Source organism: Thalassophryne amazonica, chromosome 6 (assembly GCF_902500255.1).
Source record: "Thalassophryne amazonica chromosome 6, fThaAma1.1, whole genome shotgun sequence".
Classification (NCBI taxonomy): domain Eukaryota; kingdom Metazoa; phylum Chordata; class Actinopteri; order Batrachoidiformes; family Batrachoididae; genus Thalassophryne; species Thalassophryne amazonica.
This window is the reverse complement of record NC_047108.1, coordinates 43,401,780-43,423,155: the sequence shown is the minus strand read 5'-3', so window position 1 is coordinate 43,423,155 and position 21,376 is coordinate 43,401,780. Positions and strand designations below refer to the sequence as shown.

Below are 21,376 nucleotides of genomic sequence, written 5' to 3'. Positions count from 1 at the left end.
TGTCAGACTCCCTACTCTCCTGACATGGCTCCCTCTGACTTTTAGTTGTTCCACAAGATCAAAATGACACTAAAACGGCCCTGATTAAAGTCGCGACAAGACATCATGCGAAATGAGATGGCCCAGCTAGACACCACTCCAAAAGAGGCCTTCCAGAAATGCTTCCAAAAATGGGAGAACCACTGGGAGAAGTATGTGCAGTCCCAAGAAGATGAGTTTGAAGGAGATTAGGATTTCAGACCTACAGGTGAGTAAATGTATTTTTTGCAGCTGAAGTGTTGTGTGGGCCGCTGAAGAGGAGGTACTGCTGGCCCACCACCACTAGAGGGCGCCCTGCCTGGAGTGCGGGCTCCAGGCACCGGAGGGCGCTGCCGCCTTACAGGAGCAGCCAGGATGACAGCTGTCACCCATCACCGGAGACAGCTGATCCCAATCACTACGAGGTATATCAGCAGGACGGCATCTCCACCTCATTTGCCGAGATATCGTTTCTACCAGAGAGGTAACGTATCAAAGCAAATAGAGTGCATCTTTTGGATTGAGCTAGTTTTTTGGATTACTGTTCCAACGAGAGGTGGAGGTACCTTTCCTGCTGTTCGGAGTCCTGGGTGCATACGCGCCCCCATCTAACTGTTCTTTGCTCCTCGCCAGCAGTACCAGGTCCGACACGCGGAGGCAGTGGCCACCTGGGAGTTCGGGACTTGGCGGCTCCAGTATTCCCGGGGTCCTGTGGCGGAGGAAGCCGTGTGGTTCCGGTCTTACCTTGGAGAGGCGTCTCCTATCTTCGAGCTGCCCACACGACACTTTTGTGAATTGACTGTTGTCCATTGCTGTGATTGGTTGTATTTGTTGTGCACATTCACAACAGTAAAGCGTTGTTATTTTGACTTACTCCATTGTCCGTTCATTTGCGCCCCCTGTGTGGGCCGTGTTCCTACACTTTCCCAACAGGATATCTCGGCCAGCGTCATGGATCCCAAGGGGCGTCAACCGGCTGTTGAACGGCCAATGGAAGAACAGGACGCGCAGGCGTCCGCGGGAGGGGTAATCGGTGAGTTGCAGCGGATCCTCACCGCTTTCACGACTCGGTTGGATTTCATGACCGAGCAGAACATCCTTCTGAACCGCAGGGTGGAGGCTCTCGCCACGCAGGTGGAAGCGCGCCCTCCGGGCGCCGCTGCGGCTCTCCCTCCCGTAGATCCTGTGCGTAACGTTGACGTTCCACTGGTTGTTCAACGACCTCTCCCTCCTTCCCCGGAAGCATACATAAGCCCTCCAGAGCCGTACGGAGGCTGTGTGGAGACGTGCGCGGATTTTCTGATGCAGTGTTCGCTCGTCTTCGCACAGCGTCCCGTTATGTACGCGACCGATGCTAGTAAAGTAGCTTATGTCATAAACCTGCTTCGCAGTGAGGCACGCGCTTGGGCTACAGCGCTCTGGGAGCAGAATTCACGGCTCCTTCTGACATACGATGGGTTTGTGAGGGGGCTCAGAACCGTGTTCGATCACCCTAATAGAGGAGAAACCGCTTCAACCGTGCTACTGTCAATGAGACAGGGGCGCCGGAGCGCAGCTGTTTATGCAGTCGACTTCCGCATCGCGGCTGCGAGATCCGGCTGGAATAACGCTGCCCTCCGCGCCGCCTTTGTAAACGGACTGTCTTTGGTTCTCAAGGAGCACCTGGTGGCTAAGGACGAACCGCGGGATTTAGACGGGCTTATCGATCTTGTCATACGGTGGACAACCGGTTAGAAGAACGTCGGCGGGGAACGAGACGAAGGGCGTGGCCGGGCACGCGCCGTCCCTCTCCCTTCCGGTTCCGACCGCGCTCCGCCTTCCCCACGCTCCACGGCCCCTGCGCTCCGTGGGGCCACAGCTCCCCCAACTGACGAAGCTATGGACACGAGTAGGGCACATTTAGGGCACCAGCTGCACAGAGGAGACGGGCCATGGAGCTTGTTTTGTTTGTGGTGCACTAGAGCACCATGTGAGAGACTGCCCCGAGCAGTTACAACACCAACGCCCGCCCCTAGAGACTGGGCTAGGGGTGGGCCGAGACATTCACGTGGGACACACCCACATTGCTACACGACTCCCAGTCACGATCCTGTATGAGGATTTAACCCTGAAGGCCCCAGCACTGGTGGACACGGGCTCTGAGGGGAATCTGTTGGACTGCAGATGGGCCAGGGAGATAGGGCTCCCTCTGGTGGCGCTTACCTCGCCTGTGCAGGTTCGAGCACTAGATGGCTCCCTGCTCCCTCCGATCACACATAAGACACCACCTGTAACGCTGGTGGTGTCAGGAAACCACCGGGAGGTGATCGAGTTTTTTGTGACTCAGGCCACTTCCCGTGTGGTTTTAGGCTTTCCCTGGATGTTGAAGCACAATCCCCGGATTGATTGGCCGTCCAGGGTAGTGGTTCAGTGGAGCGAGACCTGCCATCGGGTGTGTCTAGGTTCCTCGGTTCCTCCCGGCTCCCAAGCTAAGGAGGAGGTCAGAGTCCCGCCCAATCTGGGGGCGGTGCCGGTGGAGTACCACGACCTTGTCGACGTGTTCAGCAAGGATCTGGCGCTCACACTCCCCCCCCCACCGTCCGTACGATTGTGCCATCGATTTGGTTCCAGGCAGTGGGTTCCCGTCCAGTAGACTGTACAACCTCTCACGGCCTGAGCGCGAATCAATGGAGACCTACATCCGGGACTCGTTAGCTGCCGGGTTGATTCCGAAATTTCCACCTCCCCGATGGGCGCAGGTTTCTTTTTCGTGGGTAAAAAAGATGGCGGACTTCGTCCATGCATCGATTATAGGGGGCTGAACGAAATCACGGTTCGCAACCGATACCCGTTACCCCTGTTGGATTCGGTGTTCACGCCCCTGCATGGAGCCAAGATTTTTACCAAGCTTGATCTTAGAAACGCGTATCATCTGGTTCGGATCTGGAAGGGAGACGAGTGGAAGACGGCATTCAACACCCCCTTAGGTCACTTTGAGTACCTGGTCATGCCGTTCAGCCTCACAAACGCCCCCGCGACGTTCCAAGCCTTGGTTAACGACGTATTGCGGGACTTCCTGCACCGGTTCGTCTTCGTATATCTAGACTGTAGCAGGATGACCGGCGACAGAGTGGCCAAGAGACAGTTTTTCCAACTAAAAACATTCCTTTTATTTTTTTTTTCTTCCAAAAATGCAGATATTTACAGTGCATCCCAAGATGGACATCAAAACAAATGAGCAAGAGTGCCAGACTATATCTATCAAAGACTCTGGACCACTACTTACATACACGTTCACTGAAACACAACCTTCCCCTCCGATCTTCCTCCCCAACTGAGGCTCTGAGCCCTTTAAAGAGTAACAGCCCCTCCCACAGGTAAATTCCATTCACAAAATAAATCAATCAACTAAAGAACAATAACATAAACACAAAATAACAACCCAAAGAAATACACACAAAATATATAAACACCCAACACCATTTCCTTTAACCAAAACTCCCTCTAAGTATAATAAAATGAAATATGAACATGACCAGATAAAACACCCCTGTCTAAAATAGTTCACTCCGCCCAACCCCGGTATTTACACTGAATGGACCATTCACTCAGTTTGCCCTAACCAAGGAAGCACCTGCATACCAGCAACCCTGGTGAGTAAGCTTAAACTGTTACAGAAATGTTTTACCAGTGTTTTAAAGATCACCAAAACAGATGAACTTTGGTAATGAGTAACGGTATAAAATACACGTTTTGAAACGCGGTGAAAACAAACACTTTGCAACATAAGAGATGCCGGTAGGCCTTTCCCTGCAGTCTTAGTCACAATACTAGATAAAAGTTATGGCAATGATGATTACTGACAATAAATAATGAACCAGGAAAATGAAAACAATACATACAGCTGGATGACCTGTGAAACACAGTCAGCGTCCATGCAGCATAGTTGTTAGCTACCAACTAATTGCTGCCCACCCGCTATTGACTGCGTAAGCGTCACAGCTCAGTCTGTGACATTTCCCCCCCCTTCTAAGGATGCCCCCACGACGCCCTAGAAAGGAAATCTGCAGTAGTATTCAACCTCCCAGACCTGTACCGCACTTCAAATCAATGGCTGTACAGCCAGGAACCACCTAGTGATCCTGGAGTTGGTATCCTTCATGCGCCCTAACCAAGACAATGCCCTATGGTCAGTCTCTAAAATAAATTTCCTCCCCAACAAATAGTATTTAAGAGAGTCCAATGCCCACTTAATAGCAAGGCATTCTTTCTCAACCGTGGAGTAGTTACACTCCCGCGGCAACAGTTTGCGGCTGATGTAAGCCACAGGTCGCCAATGTCCATCTTCCTCCTGCAACAACACCGCACCAAGGCCCCGCTCTGAGGCATCAGTTTGAACAGTGAAAGTCTTGCTGAAGTCCGGGCTGAGCAGCACCGGCTCCCTACACAAGGAGTCCTTCAAACCCTGAAATGCCGCCTCACACTCTTCAGTCCATACCACCTTGTTAGGCTGACTAGTACGTATGAGCTCAGTCAGTGGAACCGCTCTCTCCGAAAAGATGGGTATAAAACGTCTATACCACCCAACCAAGCCCAAAAAGGAGCGCACTTGTTTCTTGGTGGTGGGGCGCTCAACAGCCTTGATGGCCTCAACTTTCCCAACTTGAGGCCGAATGACACCCCGGCCCAACATGTAACCAAGATACGCCGTCTCCTCCCTGGCCAGCATACACTTTCCAGGATGGATGGTCAGGCCCGCCTCCTTCACCAAGGAGAGGACCAGTTGCAAGTGTTGCAAATGCTCCTCCCACGTGGAGCTGTATATACAAATATCATCCAGGTAGGCGGCGGCAAAGCCCTCAGTCCCCCTGAGAAGCCTGTCCATCAACCTCTGGAACGTCGCAGGCGCTCCGTGCAACCCAAAAGGGAGCACCGTGAATTGGTAATGGCCAAAAGGTGTCCTAAAGGCAGTCAGCTTCCTGCTGTCCTCAGCCAACGGCACTTGCCAATACCCCTTGCATAGGTCAATCGTGGTCAAGTACTTGGCTTTGCCAAGACGCTCGACCAAATCATCAACCCTCGGCATAGGGTAAGAGTCAAACTCAGACTGGGTGTTGACCTTCCTACAGTCCAGGCAGAACCTCAGAGTGCCGTCCTTCTTGGGAACAAAGATGATAGGACTGCTCCACTCACTGGAGGAAGGCTTGATCACCCCCAGCTCCAGCATCATGTCCAACTCATCCTTCAACACGGGCAGCAGGCTCTCTGGAACCCGGTAGCATGGCTGTCTCACCGGCCGCTGGTCTTTCAGGGTTATGCGATGCACCACCATCTCCGTCCGTCCCGGCCTCTCCATGAAGAGACCATCGGGTAAGATGGCGGTCAACTCCCGCTGACGGTCATTGGGCAAATGGCTCAAATCCAATGTAGAGCCTTCGCCCCAGCACGGTAAGTACTGCTCACTGTGCTCCTCCTCTTCCTCAATGGCACGGATGAACAGAGCAGACACCTCCAGCTGTTGCTCTTGACGCCCAGTCCACTTCTTCAGCATGTTCACATGGTAGACTTGGTGCTTCTTACGATGATCTGGCATGTGAATCTCGTACGTCACCGGTCCCATCCTCCTGGTAACAGTGTATGGCCCCTGCCACTTTGCCAGCAGTTTGTTCTCGGAGCTAGGCAGCAGCAACAGGACCTTGTCACCAGCCTGAAAACAGCGTGCTCTGGCCGAACGATCGTACCATGCCTTTGTCTCTCTTGTGCCTTCTGCAAATTCTCCCGTACCAGAGCAGATGCAGCAGCAAGTTTCTCCCTCATCTTCAGCACATACGAGATGATGTTCGTACCAGCGGACATCTCACCCTCCCAAGTCTCTTTCAGCACATCAAGGGGACCTCGAACCTGGTGTGCATACAGGAGCTCGAAGGGGGAAAATCCTGTTGACGCCTGGGGGACTTCTCTATAAGCAAAGAGCAAGTATGGTAGCCACTGGTCCCAGTCCTTGCCAGAATCTTCCACGAACTTCCGAAGCATGTTGAGAAGGGTCCGGTTGAACCATTCAACAAGTCCGTCGGTCTGTGGATGGTAAGGAGTGGTTCTGATACGCCTAATGCCCAGGATATCATAAACCTGCCTGAGGGTTTTACTCATAAAGTTGGGGCCCTGATCGGTAAGCACCTCACGGGGTATCCCTACTCTAGAGAAGAGCTGCAGCATAGCTGTCGCCACTCGCTTAGCCGTAACATCTCTCAGGGGAAAGGCTTCGGGGTATCTTGTGGCATAATCACATATCACCAGGATGAATCTATTCCCTGACTTGCTCTTTTCAAGAGGGCCTACCACATCAACAGCTATCCTCTCAAACGGCGTGTCAATAACAGGTAAGGGGATCAATGGAGCACTGGCAAGGTTTTTACCTCCTGACAACTGACACTGAGGACAAGACTTGCAAAATTCTTTAACATCAGAGAACAACCCTGGCCAATAAAAACGTTTGCTTACTCTCTGTAATGTTTTCAAAGAGGCCAGGTGTCCAGCCCAAGGTATAGTGTGACCCAATTCCAGTACCTGCCTACGGTACTTCTTTGGGATCAACAATTGCAGTCCATCCTCACTCTGTCTATACAGTAGCTCATTTTGCACAGTATAGCCCTCCTTACCTAACATAGGAACATAACCTACGCCTTCCTCTGCTCTCTTAAAACTCTGTGTCAGTGTAGGGTCTGCCCGCTGCTCCTCTGCCAGATTACCAGTAAAATCCCCATCTATCAATTCAGGGGGGTCAATATTCTCTATCCGCACGTCTTTTTGACTCAAAGTGTCTTCAACAGTCTGTCTACGCCTATCACACCTCTGCTGCTTAGTCAATGTGGACTCAACAGGAACCTCCTCGCCATAATATGGCAACTCTGTCAACACTACTTGCTGCTCCCGAGCCTGTGCTCTTGTTACAACACCACACAAAGCAGTTCTATTCACCAACTCAAGTAACACTGGAAGATCCTGGCCTAACAACACAGGATATGGCAACTTAGACACCAGTCCTACCCTTAACAAGTATGTCTGTCCCTGCACTCTGACATACACATCGGCTGTATCATGCTCACTTTTATCTCCATGTACACAAGAGATGGTCAGTTTTCCATTACCATTGCGGAACTCTAGGGGGATTAGGTCAGCTTGCACAAGTGTCTGTGAACATCCAGTATCCACCAATGCTTTAACAAATTTACCATTTAACTCAATGGTGATAACAGGATCTCTATTCTCCAAAATATTTAAAAGAGTGGTGGGGTGGGGAACATAGCATAAATGGCTGTAATTTGACTTCCTCAGGGGGCAAGCAGGGCTCTTATGACCTTCCTGGCCACAATTATAACAGGAAATGCTCTGGGATCTAACACGGTCTGTGGGGGGTGGTAGCGGGGCTCTACCAAGGTTATGACTATTAGTCGTACCAAAACCAACTCCCCTCCCAAACCCAACAGACTTACCCCTAATGCTCTGCTCCAACACTCCAGCATAGCGGTAGCCTCGGGGACCTCTGTGCGCAGCCACATAGCTCTCCACCAGTACTGCGGCTTCTGCTGCAGTCTCCGGGTTACGCTCCCTAACCCAGGTCCTCACATCTGGATATAACACACGTAGATACTGCTCCAGTACCAGCATCTCCATCAGGTTCTCTTTACTACTCTTCTCATATCCGGTCCACTTACAAAATAGGTCCTTCAGTCGGACATACAGCTCCTGCGGCGTCTCAGTCGGACTGATGTCCAGGGCTCTGAACTGCTGCCGATACGTCTCAGCATTGATTTCATATTTCTTCAACACTGCCTCCTTCAAGCGATCGTAGTCGGTTGTGTCATTTGGGTTCATGGCAACGAAAGCACTGCGGGCCTTCCCCGTCAACAACGGGATGAGATGCACGGCCCAGGTTGCTCTGCTCCAGCCACAAACTATGGCTAGCCTTTCAAAAGTAGTCAAGTAGTGTTCAATATTATCAGCTTCTTCCAGCTTGGCCATTTTTGGTAGACGCCCCTCGGTGGTCACTGGTGGTGACATAGACGATATACTCATCTTTTCTCCGGATCCTGAGACTCATGTCCGGCATGTACGTCAGGTCCTGCAGCGGTTGTTAGAGAACCGGCTGTTTGTGAAGGGCGAGAAGTGTGAGTTCCACCGCACTTCTTTGTCCTTCCTGGGGTTCATCATCTCCTCCAACTCCGTCGCTCCTGATCCGGCCAAGGTTGCGGCAGTGAGAGACTGGCCCCAACCAACAAGCCGTAGGAAGTTGCAACAATTCCTAGGCTTTGCTAATTTCTACAGGAGGTTCATTAAGGGCTACAGTTAGGTAGTTAGCCCCCTGACAGCCCTGACCTCACCAAAAGTTCCCTTCACCTGGTCGGATCGGTGCGATGCCGCGTTTAAGGAGTTGAAACGGCGCTTCTCGTCTGCACCCGTTCTGGTGCAGCCCGATCCTAGTCGCCAGTTAGTGGTTGAAGTGGACGCCTCAGACTCAGGGATAGGAGCCGTGCTGTCCCAGAGCGGGAAGACCGATAAGGTCCTTCACCCGTGTGCCTATTTTTCCCGCAGGTTGACCCCAGCCGAACGGAACTATGACGTCGGCAATCGAGAGCTCCTTGCGGTGAAAGAGGCTCTTGAGGAGTGGAGACATCTGTTGGAGGGAACGTCCGTGCCATTCACGGTTTTCACTGACCACCGGAACCTGGAGTATATCAGGACCGCCAAGCGACTGAACCCCAGGCAAGCCCGCTGGTCACTGTTCTTCGGCCGTTTTGACTTCCGGATCACCTACCGTCCCGGGACCAAAAACCAAAGATCGGATGCCTTGTCCCGGGTACACGAAGATGAGGTCAAAACGGAGCCGTCGGATCCCCCGGAACCCATCATCCCGGAGTCCGCTATCGTGGCCGCCCTCACCTGGGACGTGGAGAAAACCGTCCGGGAGGCCCTGACACGAGACCCGGACCCCGGAACCGGACCGAAGAACAAACTCTACGTCCCACCAGAAGCCAGGGCTGCAGTTCTGGACTTCTGTCACGGTTCTAAGCTCTCCTGTCACCCTGGGGTGCGAAGAACCGTGGCAGTCGTCCGGCAGCGCTTCTGGTGGGCGTCCCTGGAGGCCGACGTCCGGGGTTACATCCAGGCCTGTACCACCTGTGCCAGGGGCAAGGCGGATCACCGTAAGACACCGGGATTGCTACAGCCGCTGCCCGTGCCTCATCGCCCCTGGTCCCACATCGGCCTGGATTTTTTCACGGGTCTCCCGCCGTCCCAGGGAAACACCGTCGTCCTCACGATAGTGGACCGATTCTCCAAGGCGGCCCACTTCGTGGCCCTCCCGAAGCTCCCAACGGCCCAGGAGACAGCGGACCTCCTAGTCCACCACGTCGTCCGTCTGCATGGGATACCATCAGACATCGTCTCCGATCACGGTCCCCAGTTCTCCTCGCAGGTTTGGAGGAGCTTTTGCTGGGAACTGGGGGCCACGGTCAGTCTCTCTTCTGGGTACCACCCCCAGACCAACGGACAAGCAGAACGGGCAAACCAGGAGATGGAGCAAACCTTGCGCTGTGTGACAGCCGCGCACCCGACGGCCTGGAGTACCCACCTGGCCTGGATCGAGTACGCGCACAACAGTCAAGTGTCGTCCGCCACCGGCCTCCCCCCCTTTGAGGTGTGTTTGGGGTATCAACCCCCGTTGTTTCCGGTGGTTGAGGGGGAGGTCGGTGTGCCCTCGGTCCAGGCCCACCTACGGAAGTGCCGTCGGGTGTGGCGTGCCACCCGTTCTGCTTTGTTGAAGGCCCGGACGAGGGCGAAGAACCATGCAGACCGGCGGCGGGCCCCGGCTCCCACGTATCGTCCAGGGCAGGAGGTGTGGTTGTCCACCAAAGACATTCCCCTTCAAGTGGACTCCCCGAAACTGCAAGAACGATACATCGGCCCCTACAAAATACTCAAGGTCATCAATCCCGCCGCAGTGAGGCTCCGGCTTCCGGCCTCACTGCGGATTCACCCGGTATTCCATATGTCAAGGATTAAACCCCATCACACCTCACCCCTCTGCACTCCGGGTCCGGCGCCACCTCCTGCCCGGATCATCGACGGAGAGCCGGCTTGGACCGTGCGCCGGCTCCTCGACGTCCGACGAATGGGCCGGGGTTTTCAGTATCTGGTGGACTGGGAGGGGTACGGCCCCGAAGAACGCTCCTGGGTGAAGAAGGGCTTCATCCTGGACCCGGCCCTCCTGGCCGACTTCTACCGTCGCCACCCTGACAAACCCGGTCGTGCGCCAGGAGGCGCCCGTTGAGGGGGGGGTCCTGTTGTGTGGGCCGCTGAAGAGGAGGTACTGCTGGCCCACCACCACTAGAGGGCGCCCTGCCTGGAGTGCGGGCTCCAGGCACCGGAGGGCGCTGCTGCCTTACAGGAGCAGCCAGGATGACAGCTGTCACCCATCACCGGAGACAGCTGATCCCAATCACTACGGAGGTATATCAGCAGGACGGCATCTCCACCTCATTTGCCGAGATATCGTTTCTACCAGAGAGGTAACGTATCAAAGCAAATAGAGTGCATCTTTTGGATTGAGCTAGTTTTTTGGATTACTGTTCCAACGAGAGGTGGAGGTACCTTTCCTGCTGTTCGGAGTCCTGGGTGCATACGCGCCCCCATCTAACTGTTCTTTGCTCCTCGCCAGCAGTACCAGGTCCGACACGCGGAGGCAGTGGCCACCTGGGAGTTCGGGACTTGGCGGCTCCAGTATTCCCGGGGTCCTGTGGCGGAGGAAGCTGTGTGGTTCCGGTCTTACCTTGGAGAGGCGTCTCCTATCTTCGAGCCTGCCCACACGACACTTTTGTGAATTGACTGTTGTCCATTGCTGTGATTGGTTGTATTCGTTGTGCACATTCACAACAGTAAAGCGTTGTTATTTTGACTTACTCCATTGTCTGTTCATTTGCGCCCCCTGTTGTGGGTCCGTGTTCCTACACTTTCCCAACATGAAGGTTGGATACTTTTTGAATGCACCTCGTACATTGATGTTGTCAGTGTGACATCATGCATAGGAGAAGCTGCTCTTATGCTTCATCAAAGCTCCATCATACCCACAGGATGTGCTTTGTAGACCAGTGGTTCCTTTTGTTTTGTTTTATTTTTACTTTTGGTATTGTTGCCAATAGAATACATTTCAATTTGTGACAAAATTCAGGGTCCTGTCTGCACTCATTTCCTTCCCTGACAATATTACAAGTAATACATCAGTGATACATTTATTACCTCTGCCAATGTATGGAGGAGACAGAGGAGCAGCCAACACATGCTCCCAGAATAGTGTGTTCATCCCTGTCTGTTTGTGTATATGGTAACCCAGGGGGAAATAAACAAATATTAATTAAATTAGGTGAGAATCATGCTTGCATTAAGGAAAAGTAGAATATATTTTGCAGGTGATCAAATTTGCCTCAAAATTATTATTATTACTCTTTTACTGTTGTCTCTTTCATTGCCAGATTGATTTTTCTTTGATCACTTCTCCAATGTGATTGTTTTATGACATCATGGAGATCTATAATACTGAGTTGGGTATGGTTTAATCCTTACTCATAAACAGCCCTTTGAGGTGGCTTACAGTATGCTATGATTTAGTGTACTGTCAATCGACTAAACTGAATTATAATTTACACACTCACACCTCTAAATTGGTGTTCCCATCAGTGAGATCCAGCAGAAATCCAAAATCCATAGTGAGATATTCCACATGCTGTCTGAATATGTACAGGGCATTAATCTCAACTGTGTTGTGAGTTGGAGTTTGTAGTTTTTCCACATTAAATCCACACGTGAGTTTGTGCAAGTTTGATGAGGGGAAACAGTCACAGTTCTGAGCATCTTCCTCAGTGTTGGTAGTAGTATTAATTTTCTGAATGCCACTTTCATTCAAGTCATAATTCAGTGCATGCCCTGGTGCCCCACATCCACCACAATATGGAACCATCTTGGGTCCTAGATGACAACCACCCAGGCAGACAACAGTTCATCCCCAATTCTCAAAAGTATCCATTTTTCTGCTGCAACCAGGTGAAACTTGGGCACCCCATTAGCATTTTCCTATTGCTGGGGTTCTCAACACTAGCTGGGTTTCCATTAACCTCCAAATTGCACAATTAGAAGTAGCAATTTGAAAATACAGGCATCAGAGTGGGTTAGTGGTTAGCAATGTTGCCTCACAACAAGAAGGTCCTAGGTTCCCAGGTTCCCTTCCGACCTGGTCCTTCCTGTGTGGAGTTTGCATGTTCTCCTCACCCTCCGGGTGCTTCCTCCCACTTCCAAAAACATGCTGGTTCGGTGAACTGTAAACTCTAAATTGACTGTAGATGTGAATGGGTTTCTCTCTCTATGTGTAGCATCCTGTCCAGGGTGTAACTTGCTTCTTGCTCTGTGACTGCTGGGATAGGCTCTAGCCCCCCACGTCCCCTTAAATTAAGTAAGTGGACATAGAAAGTGAATGAATGTGTATGTGTTGGCCCTGCTATAGGCTGGACCACGGTGTACCCCACTTCTCACCTAGTCACTGCTGGGACAGACTCCAGTCCCCCTCACACAGACACACACACACCCACTCATGACCTTAGTTGTAGTAAGTGGGTACAGAAAATGAAATAAGAAAAGAGAATATGAAATTATACTTAATGGAAACATGTATTTCGAAACAACTCAAATCACAAAATGTTTTTGTGTTCGCATGAGGTGGTCTGCTGAGGATGTTTCGAAAAGGCCATATTTTGCAAAACTGGAATGGAAACATTTTTTCCACTATGAAAGGTCACATGATGTACAGAAAAAGTCACATGATATTCTAAAATACGAGGTATGTGAGAAAAGTATTGGACCTTTTTATTTTTTTCAAAAACTATATGGATTTGATTCATATGTTTTTACGTCAGCCAAGCTTGAACCTTCGTGCGCATGCGTGAGTTTTTCCACACCTGTCGGTTGCGTCATTCGCCTGTGGGCAGGCTTTGAGTGAGCACTGGTCCACCCCTCTCGTCGTTGTTTCATTGCGAGGAAATGGCGGAATGATTTGGGCTTTTTTTCCATCAGAATTTTTTCAGAAACTGTTAGAGACAGGCAGCTGGAAACCATTCAAAAAATTTATCTGGCTTTCGGTGAAAATTTTATGGGCTTCACAGAGAATAAGGAGTGTTCCTACAGCTTTAAGGATGGCCCACAATGGCGCACGGCGCGACGCGCTCCAAGCCGCCATCGAGAGGCAGAAACCACCACATCATTTCTAAACAGATCGCTGTGTGGAGCCGGGACCGCCGTGTGCAATTTCTCTGGTTATCACAAGAGCTGGACATCAGCCATTTTCCGGCAGATTTCACTTTTAACAAGAGATTTTGTCATGGAAAGCCGCGCGGAGGCTTCGCGCGTCATGACGGAGCCGCTGATGAAGCGAGACAAAGGAACACCTCCGTTTCGGAGTGCCAGAGGACAAGTTGGGACATGTCTATCTCGGCTTTCAGTGCTTACCAGTCGAGTGAGTATAAGAGAAATTGTGGAGAGCTGGGCTTGTCCCAACTTGTCCTCTGGCACTCCGAAACGGAGGTGTTCCTTTGTCTCGCTTCATCAGCGAATCGGTCGTGACGCGCAAAGCCTCCGCGCGGCTTTCCATGACAAAATCTCTTGTTAAAAGTGAAATCTACCGGAAAATGGCTGATGTCCAGCTCTTGTGATAACCAGAGAAATTGCACACGACGGTCCTGGCTCCACACAGCCATCCGTTTAGAAATGATGTGGTGGTTTCTGCCTCTCGATGGCGGCTCGGAGTGCGCCGCACCGTGCGCCATTGTGGGCCGTCCTTAAAGCTGTAGTAACACTCCTTATTCTCTGTGAAGCCCGTAAAACTTTCACCGAAAGCCAGATAAATTTTTCGAATGGTTTCCAGCTGCCTGTCTCTAACAGTTTCTGAAAAAATTCTGATGGAAAAAAAGCCCAAATCATTCCGCCATTTCCTCGCAATGAAACAACGACGAGAAGGGTGGACCAGTGCTCACTCAAAGCCTGCCCACAGGCGAATGACGCAACCGACAGGCGTGGAAAAACTCACGCATGCGGACGAAGGTTCAAGCTTGGCTGACGTAAAAACATATGAATCAAATCCATATAGTTTTTGAAAAAAATAAAAAGGTACGATACTTTTCTCACAGACCTCATAGATGGCTTGGACAGAGTAAGAGATGGAAAGCTTGTGTAACTTTACAAGTGATCATTTTACACCAACAATGGATTAAAAACAACAACAAAATGGCAATATTTAGCAGGGTTTACTCATCAGTCACCATGACTGTTAGAATTACATATGGTTCTCACAAGAGCCTCGCTGGAATTACAGATATTGCGAGTGAACAAGATGTAGCTGCATTCCATCACTCAACAGAAATACTGTAATTTCACTACTGTGTTTTGAAGACATTCTGAAAATATCCCTAAACGTTTGCTCAAATCTGTAATGGAAAACCCAACTACTGAAGCTCCCAAAGTGCCTGTCACATGGCACATGGTGACAGCTGAATGAAGGATAAAAAGTCAAAAAGTCACAAATCATTTAAAAAAAGTGGACGAATGATCCTGCACCTTCCCCATCACGGAAAAGCCTGCGAATCAAGAGTACAAAAAGGAAAGAAACAAAACCGAAACGAAGGAAAGAAAAACGAAGTGAATGTCAACCTCGACTCTAAACAAAATCAAAATGAAGCATTCACAATGACGTGACAGACAGCGGGTATGAGCCCGAGCACAGTCAGCCCTATCCTCATGTCCACAGCACTTTCAGGGGTGGGATCTGGTTGTCTTAACAAAAAGTGAGAGATGTTTGTCTTCACAGCAACAACGTGTGCACACGCAGGTCAGCCACAAATGGCTGGAACATGCGTAAATTAGCTAAAGTAGTTGATAAAACGTTATTGCCGCTATTGTTTCTGTATGACAATGCTGCTTTTTGTCTCACACATGGACAAGTCATTAGCGATATACAAGGATGTTACATACAGCTCCTCGGAGCTTTAGTTATTGATCTGTTCAGATATTGTCAATGTTTGTGTAAGACGTCGGACCTGGGAGGTTGGGTAAAGTTGGACAACACCCAAATGGAATGCTGATGTCACGGAAAGTACTCAAATGATCAAGACAGAAAGCAAAACGGAATACGGATGAATTGAGGTTGTCGTTGGGATTCGTTCACATTTTTCAACAGTTTGAAAATTCTGACGAAGCGCCAGCTGCAGGAACAAAGCTGGATGATGGATAAACGATGCCTCTGAAAGTCAACGTAAGTCCAGTTTTCTTGTTCTGTTTGGCATTCGTTGTCCTTCGTTATGCCATGTGACCGGGGCTAAAGTAACAACTGTTTTGGCATAAAGCCATTCCAGTGCTACCCAAGGATCCTTGGAAGACAATTTGTGTCAAAGACACTCGGTTGTCAACTTAGGTAAATAAGACAAAAAGACAGGAAGCACCTGGACCTAGACTTAGGACTTTGTTCTTCTGCAAAGACACTGACTTTGTCGCCAAACATCTCTGTCCAGTGTCTCCATGACTCCATGAACTCTTTCCAGCCATCTCTCATTCGCAAAGGCTGAGGACCCAGAGATATGAATGTCACTGCGGAGATAATTATAATATCTCAGCCTTTTTAATTATAATATATCATTTGTACTTATTTATTGTCTAAAACTTTTGCTCAGCCTTTTTTGAATGATGATTTTTGCTTGATAGTTTGCATATTTGTACACAAGCCCAGAAACTTTTAAAAACTACTCTGCACTCATGGACTCTGCTATTTTTCCTTTTTGTTCTTTGTAGACAAGTGATGTTTCCAAATGCAGTGTTCTCATAAAAAATTAATATTGAAGGTCCTTTATATTTCTTTTGAAACAGTTCAAAGGAGTGAAAATTAGCATATGCCAAAGCCTGGATGGTGCAATGCACCTGACACACCACCTCTGATACAGAGTACAATGTTTTAACAGTACAGTAACACCCGCATTTTGGTGAAATAAATGAATAATAGAAAGAGGAAAAGGCGACAATAAACAAGACAAGGGGATTAGAGAAAGACAATGTAATGTAAACAATTAAAAGTTTTAATTAAAGAAAAGCTCAGGGGGGATTTTCTGTGTTGTTATTTATGCTGCAATACGTCCTCTCTGAAAAATATCAGAGGAAATACTGTGTTTGGAGCTTGAACTAGTTTAACTGCACCAACCTCGTCCATTTCCTCCTCCCTTTGGCGGTTGGGTTTAGTGAAATCCAGAGGCCCCTCCCATTCTTCTTGCTTATAGGTGTGACCAAGAGTTGGTGATGTCATCCCACTATTTCCACCATGATGAAGCGAGGAAGATGAGGATGAAGAAGGGTCTGGGGACCGAACCCCAGGACTGGTGCCGGACAGACTGCCCTCTCGTTTGATGGGTTTCTTCATACTCAGGTCCAGAGTGCCATTCTCATCCACCTCAATGTCCATTTCCTGAACAAAATGCATGATGTCAGATGAGTTTGATATTGAGAACTTCATCAAAATATCAGCTTTTCGTACTACCAGCTGTCAACAACTAAAAAGTTATAGTTGTATAGCAATCCATTTACTTAGTCACAGGTCAGGACAGGTTTGAATCACCACACCGAGGAACTGCCCAGGGTCACACACAGCTGCTGCTCAGGCATACCACCAGTCCATCCACACTTCTCAAAAGTCATTGAATTATAATCTGTACACACATTACACTGTCAAGCACTGTCCTATCCATTTGGCATAATTTTTTTTAACCATTTAACAAAAATATCACATTAATCATGTAGCATTACAGCCAGTTTTACACACACTCAAATATTTTCAGAGGTCAAAAGTAATCGGACAAACTAACCTTAGAAATATAAGGATTACTGTTTATTTGGATAAAAATCCTTTGCAGACAGTGACTAGCCAAAATCTGGAACTTGCCAGGACTATACTGCAGCCTCCTGAAATTATTGCTTGTTTGTGAGTCTTTTTTCCTTCAGTTTTGTCTGTAGAAAGTGAAATGCATGCTCTATTGCACACTCACTCACTCATCACTCATCTTCAACCACTTTTCCGGTTCAGGTCACGGGGGCAACAGCTCCAGCAGGGACCCCAGACATCCCTTTCCCGTGCAACCTGGTCTCACGGCAAGTTGTGATTCAGCAGCACGAAATATACATTAATCTATTGGTTTGTGATATTGTGACGAAAAGCGCCTCATTTTCATCACGGCAGCAGGAATTAATTCTAATTCATTCTGTGATGGCTGCATGAAATTAAAAGTGAAGCAGGGGGATCGGGGTGGTTATAGTTAGGGTGGGGGGAAGAGTAAGATTAGGTTATGGTTAAGGTTAGGGTCAGGGGTAGGAGTAGGGTTAGAAATAGTGAGTTAAAAAAAACCCGTCACAAAAATTTGACTCATTTCGTCACGGGAGCACGAAAAAAAAATGTGGGACTGGGCTGGATGATACCACATTGACCACCTCTGACTGGGGGATCCCAAGGAGTTCCCAGGCCAGTGTGGAGATATAATCACTCCACCTAGTCTTGGGTCTTCCCCTGGGTCTCCTCCCAGATGGACATGCCTGGAACACCTCCCTATGGAGGCGCCAAGGAGACATCCTTACCAGATGCCCGAACCACCTCAGCTGGCTCCTTTCAATGCGAAGGAGCAACGACTCTACTCTGAGCTCCCCACGGATGACTGAACTCCTCACCCTATCTCTAAGGGAGACACCAGCCACCCTCCTGAGGAAGCCCATTTCGGCCACTCGTACCCGCGATCTAGTTCTTCACATTTCATGTCAGTGGCACCTTTAGAAACATATTTACTGAGAAAATAGTGACACATTCAATTCTTATTTTACCCACTCTATCTATCTATCTATCTATCTATCTATCTATCTATCTATCTATCTATCTATCTATCTATCTATCTATCTATCTATCTATCTATCTATCTATCTATCTATCTATCTATCTATCTATCTATCTATCTATCTATCTATCTATCTATCTATCTATCTATCTATCTATCTATCTATCTATCTATCTATCTATCTATCTATCTATCTATCTATCTATCTATCTATCTATCTATCTATCTATCTATCTATCTATCTATCGCCACATGGAGTGTATAGCCAGTACACTCTGAGTGCTACTCCCAAACTTGGATAAATGAGTAGGGTTGTGTCAGGAAGGTCATCTGACGTAAAACAAGCCAAAATAAATAAGCAGAGTACAAATCGAATTTCCATACGAATTGGTCGAGGCCCAGGTTAACAACAACTGCCACTGGTGCCGTTGCCCAACAGGGTGCCAGCAGAATGTGGCTACTGCTGGGCAAAGAAGAAGAAGAGTGGGTGAACGTAGGATGAACGTCGCCAAAACAGAACATTTACAGGACTAATATTTTTGGAGAAATTATAGATATTATGTAACAACAGGAACAATGGACGTTGATAATTACATTCTGGACTCACATGCCATTTCAAATCATTATAAAAATGTTGCATAATTTATTACCACCCTTGAAAAATGTCAGCTCCCTATTTTATGAACACTACTCAATCTAGAGCTCATGGATCCCCAAGGGCAACACGCTAGTATACACACACACACACACACACACATGCTGTGGCGCTATACATGCTCTGATTGGCTGATTTCCGGTCTGATAGTTTCCCATATCATGACAATTGGTCCGGAATACGTTACATTCGTTTGAAACCAGAAAGCTAAAAAAATATTAGAAAAACCAAGTCAGATATGAACATACACCATATAGATCGAACCATCATAGGAAAATGCACACATATTGAAAGATTACCAGCTACATACCGGACCATCTGTTAGCAAGTTCTTCATGGAGGTGAAGCAAACAGACCTGACTACAAGCCCAACACTGTCAGCAGCTTTCATATTTAGGCGATACCATAGGTTTGCGTGTTTATATATATAATAGCAATATAATAAACAAATTATTAACCTCGTGCTCAGTTAACAATCCTTTATTATCCCATAATTTCATGCTGTGTCTAATCAACTTTATCCCTCTTTAGCTACTGCAACTCTAAACATCACCCTTGTTCTTAAAAATCCATAGCAGGGCACTTCTCTCTTCAGACATCCTCTGACTTTCTAAGATTCTTTCCAATCTGAAACTCCACTGCCATCTCTCCTTATCATTTCCATGGTTCCACTTCTATGTGAACCAATCTCCTTTCTACTCCTCATCACTTCATCCTTACTAATCTCTTGCACTTCCTCATTTACTCTCTCCACATCATCCAGCCTTGCCACTCTCATTTTCTTCATTCATCATCTCCTCAAAATATTCCCTCCACCTTCTCAAAACACTCTCCTCATTCATCAGCACATTACCATTAACACCCTTTGTCACCCTAACTTGCTGTACATACTTTCCAGGTCAGCCCTTTGTCTGGTAAGTTGGTCCCTTTTCTCCTTCCTTCATGTTCAGCTTCATTTACAGTTCACTATTTGGTTAGATGACTGACTTGGCCATTGAAGAATATAACATTTTCTTGCCTTGAGAAGCTGTTGGCTTGCTTTGATGGTATGTTTTGGGTCATTATTTATCTGCACTGTCAAACACTGTCCCATCCATTTTGCAGCATTTGGCTGAATCTGGACAGTGTAATGCTGTATGCTTCAGAATAGATTATGCTGCTTTAATCAGCACATACATCAATAACCTCCACTGAACAATTTTAATTGGCATCAATAATAATGATGGTATTAAGAACAAACACAGGATAATAAGTCACAGGACCTTTGAAACTAGCAAACAAACAAACAGAAGACATGACTGTCACGATTTTGGCCGGCTCTGGGCTTCAATCCTCATTTTTCCTCCTTCTTTTACTCACCGTCTGCCCCAGCTCTGTTTTAGTAGCCATTTTTCTTGGGTATATTGTTTTATTTTGCTTTGCTTCTTTGCTACTTTTATACTTTAGCCATTGTCTGGTTTTGTTCAGCCAGTTTGTGTTTCCATTGTTTACCATTTGTTGATTTTGTTCATCTCATTTGTGTTATCAGTTATGCAGTAGTATCATGTTTTGTTTTCTGTTAATTATTAGTCTTTGTTTGTTTTGTCTTCTGCTTGTATTCTTCAATCATAGTCAGCTCCAGTTCAGTTTTGTCTTAGTGTTTATTTTCCGATTCAGTTCTTATGTAATTTATCTTCTGTTATCTACTGGTTCGCTTTTTGTTCTCATGTTCATGCTTAGTTCTGGTCTTGTTCATTATGGTATTTTATTCTGTTCTTAGTTGCTGTTCATGCTCGATTCTTAGTCCTCTGTTTCTGTTTGATCTCTGTTCTCAGTTTGCCCTCACGCCCATCTGTTTTGGTTCACTTCACATCACTGCACCTGCCTTGTATCTTTCACTCACACTCTTGCCACCAGCTCATGTGTCTTTGTCTATTACATCACTCGACTCTGTGTTTCCCTTCCTTCACTGTCTTGCGCAGTGTTTAATCCTCGTATCTTTCACTCACACTCTTGCCACCAGCTCGTGTCTTTGTTTATTACATCACTCCACTCTGTGTTTCCCTTCCTTCACTATCTTGCACAGTGTTTAATCTTTGTCCAATAGCCACACCCCCTTTCTAGAATCTTCCCTCCACACATGCACCTTGTTACCTAATCAGTCTGCACATGCACTTCGTTTACACCACCTGTTATTTAAGCCTCCACAGTCTCACAGCTCACGGCCAGATTGTTGTCTTTGTACACTTTCCAGTGCCAATCACAATCCTGTTTTTGTCTTGCCGTGTACTGAACTTTGCTCTGTTACCTCGACCTTGCCTTTTGCCTCATCCCAGATGTTGGTATTTGCTCGTGCCTCTGACCCCTGCTTGTTTTTGACTGCGCCTCAGCCTGATCCCTGATCCTGTTGGTACCTCTGCCACGCTGACTGACCAAATGTGTACCGAACCTCTGCCTGAAATAAAGACCACGTTTTCTCTTTCACCTAAGTCAAGTCTGGGAGTGTGTATTGCGGGTCCAGCCGCCCCGGGTGACGGGCTTCCGCCCGTCCTGACAGTGACTTATCCTCTGTAAAATACTGTACATTATTATCACTTACTGAGGCGTTGCTGGGCCGGTAGCATAGATTTACATTTACGTATGCTACCTGTCTATACCTGCCCGCAGTAGCGGGTAGGTATCCCAATACCTGCCTGCTGTGCAAAAACTGATGACGTCATAGCGCACGCAGCCCAAGAACTGTCCGCAGACAAAAGATGAAAAGGTCAAAAGTGTGTGTTGGTTCCAA

The 21,376-nt window shown here is 48.1% G+C and overlaps 1 protein-coding gene across 16 annotated transcripts in view; it reads right to left on the bottom strand.

Annotated features, from left to right (window-relative positions):
• myt1b (myelin transcription factor 1b) overlaps nucleotides 1-21,376 on the bottom strand; it is a 157,647-nt gene that overhangs the window by 31,389 nt on the left and 104,882 nt on the right. For all 16 annotated transcript variants that reach the window (XM_034172084.1, XM_034172094.1, XM_034172093.1 and 13 more), the window contains one exon: nucleotides 16,283-16,543. In XM_034172084.1, coding sequence (XP_034027975.1) covers nucleotides 16,283-16,543 — 261 coding nt within the window. The remainder of the gene's footprint in view (nucleotides 1-16,282; nucleotides 16,544-21,376) is intronic.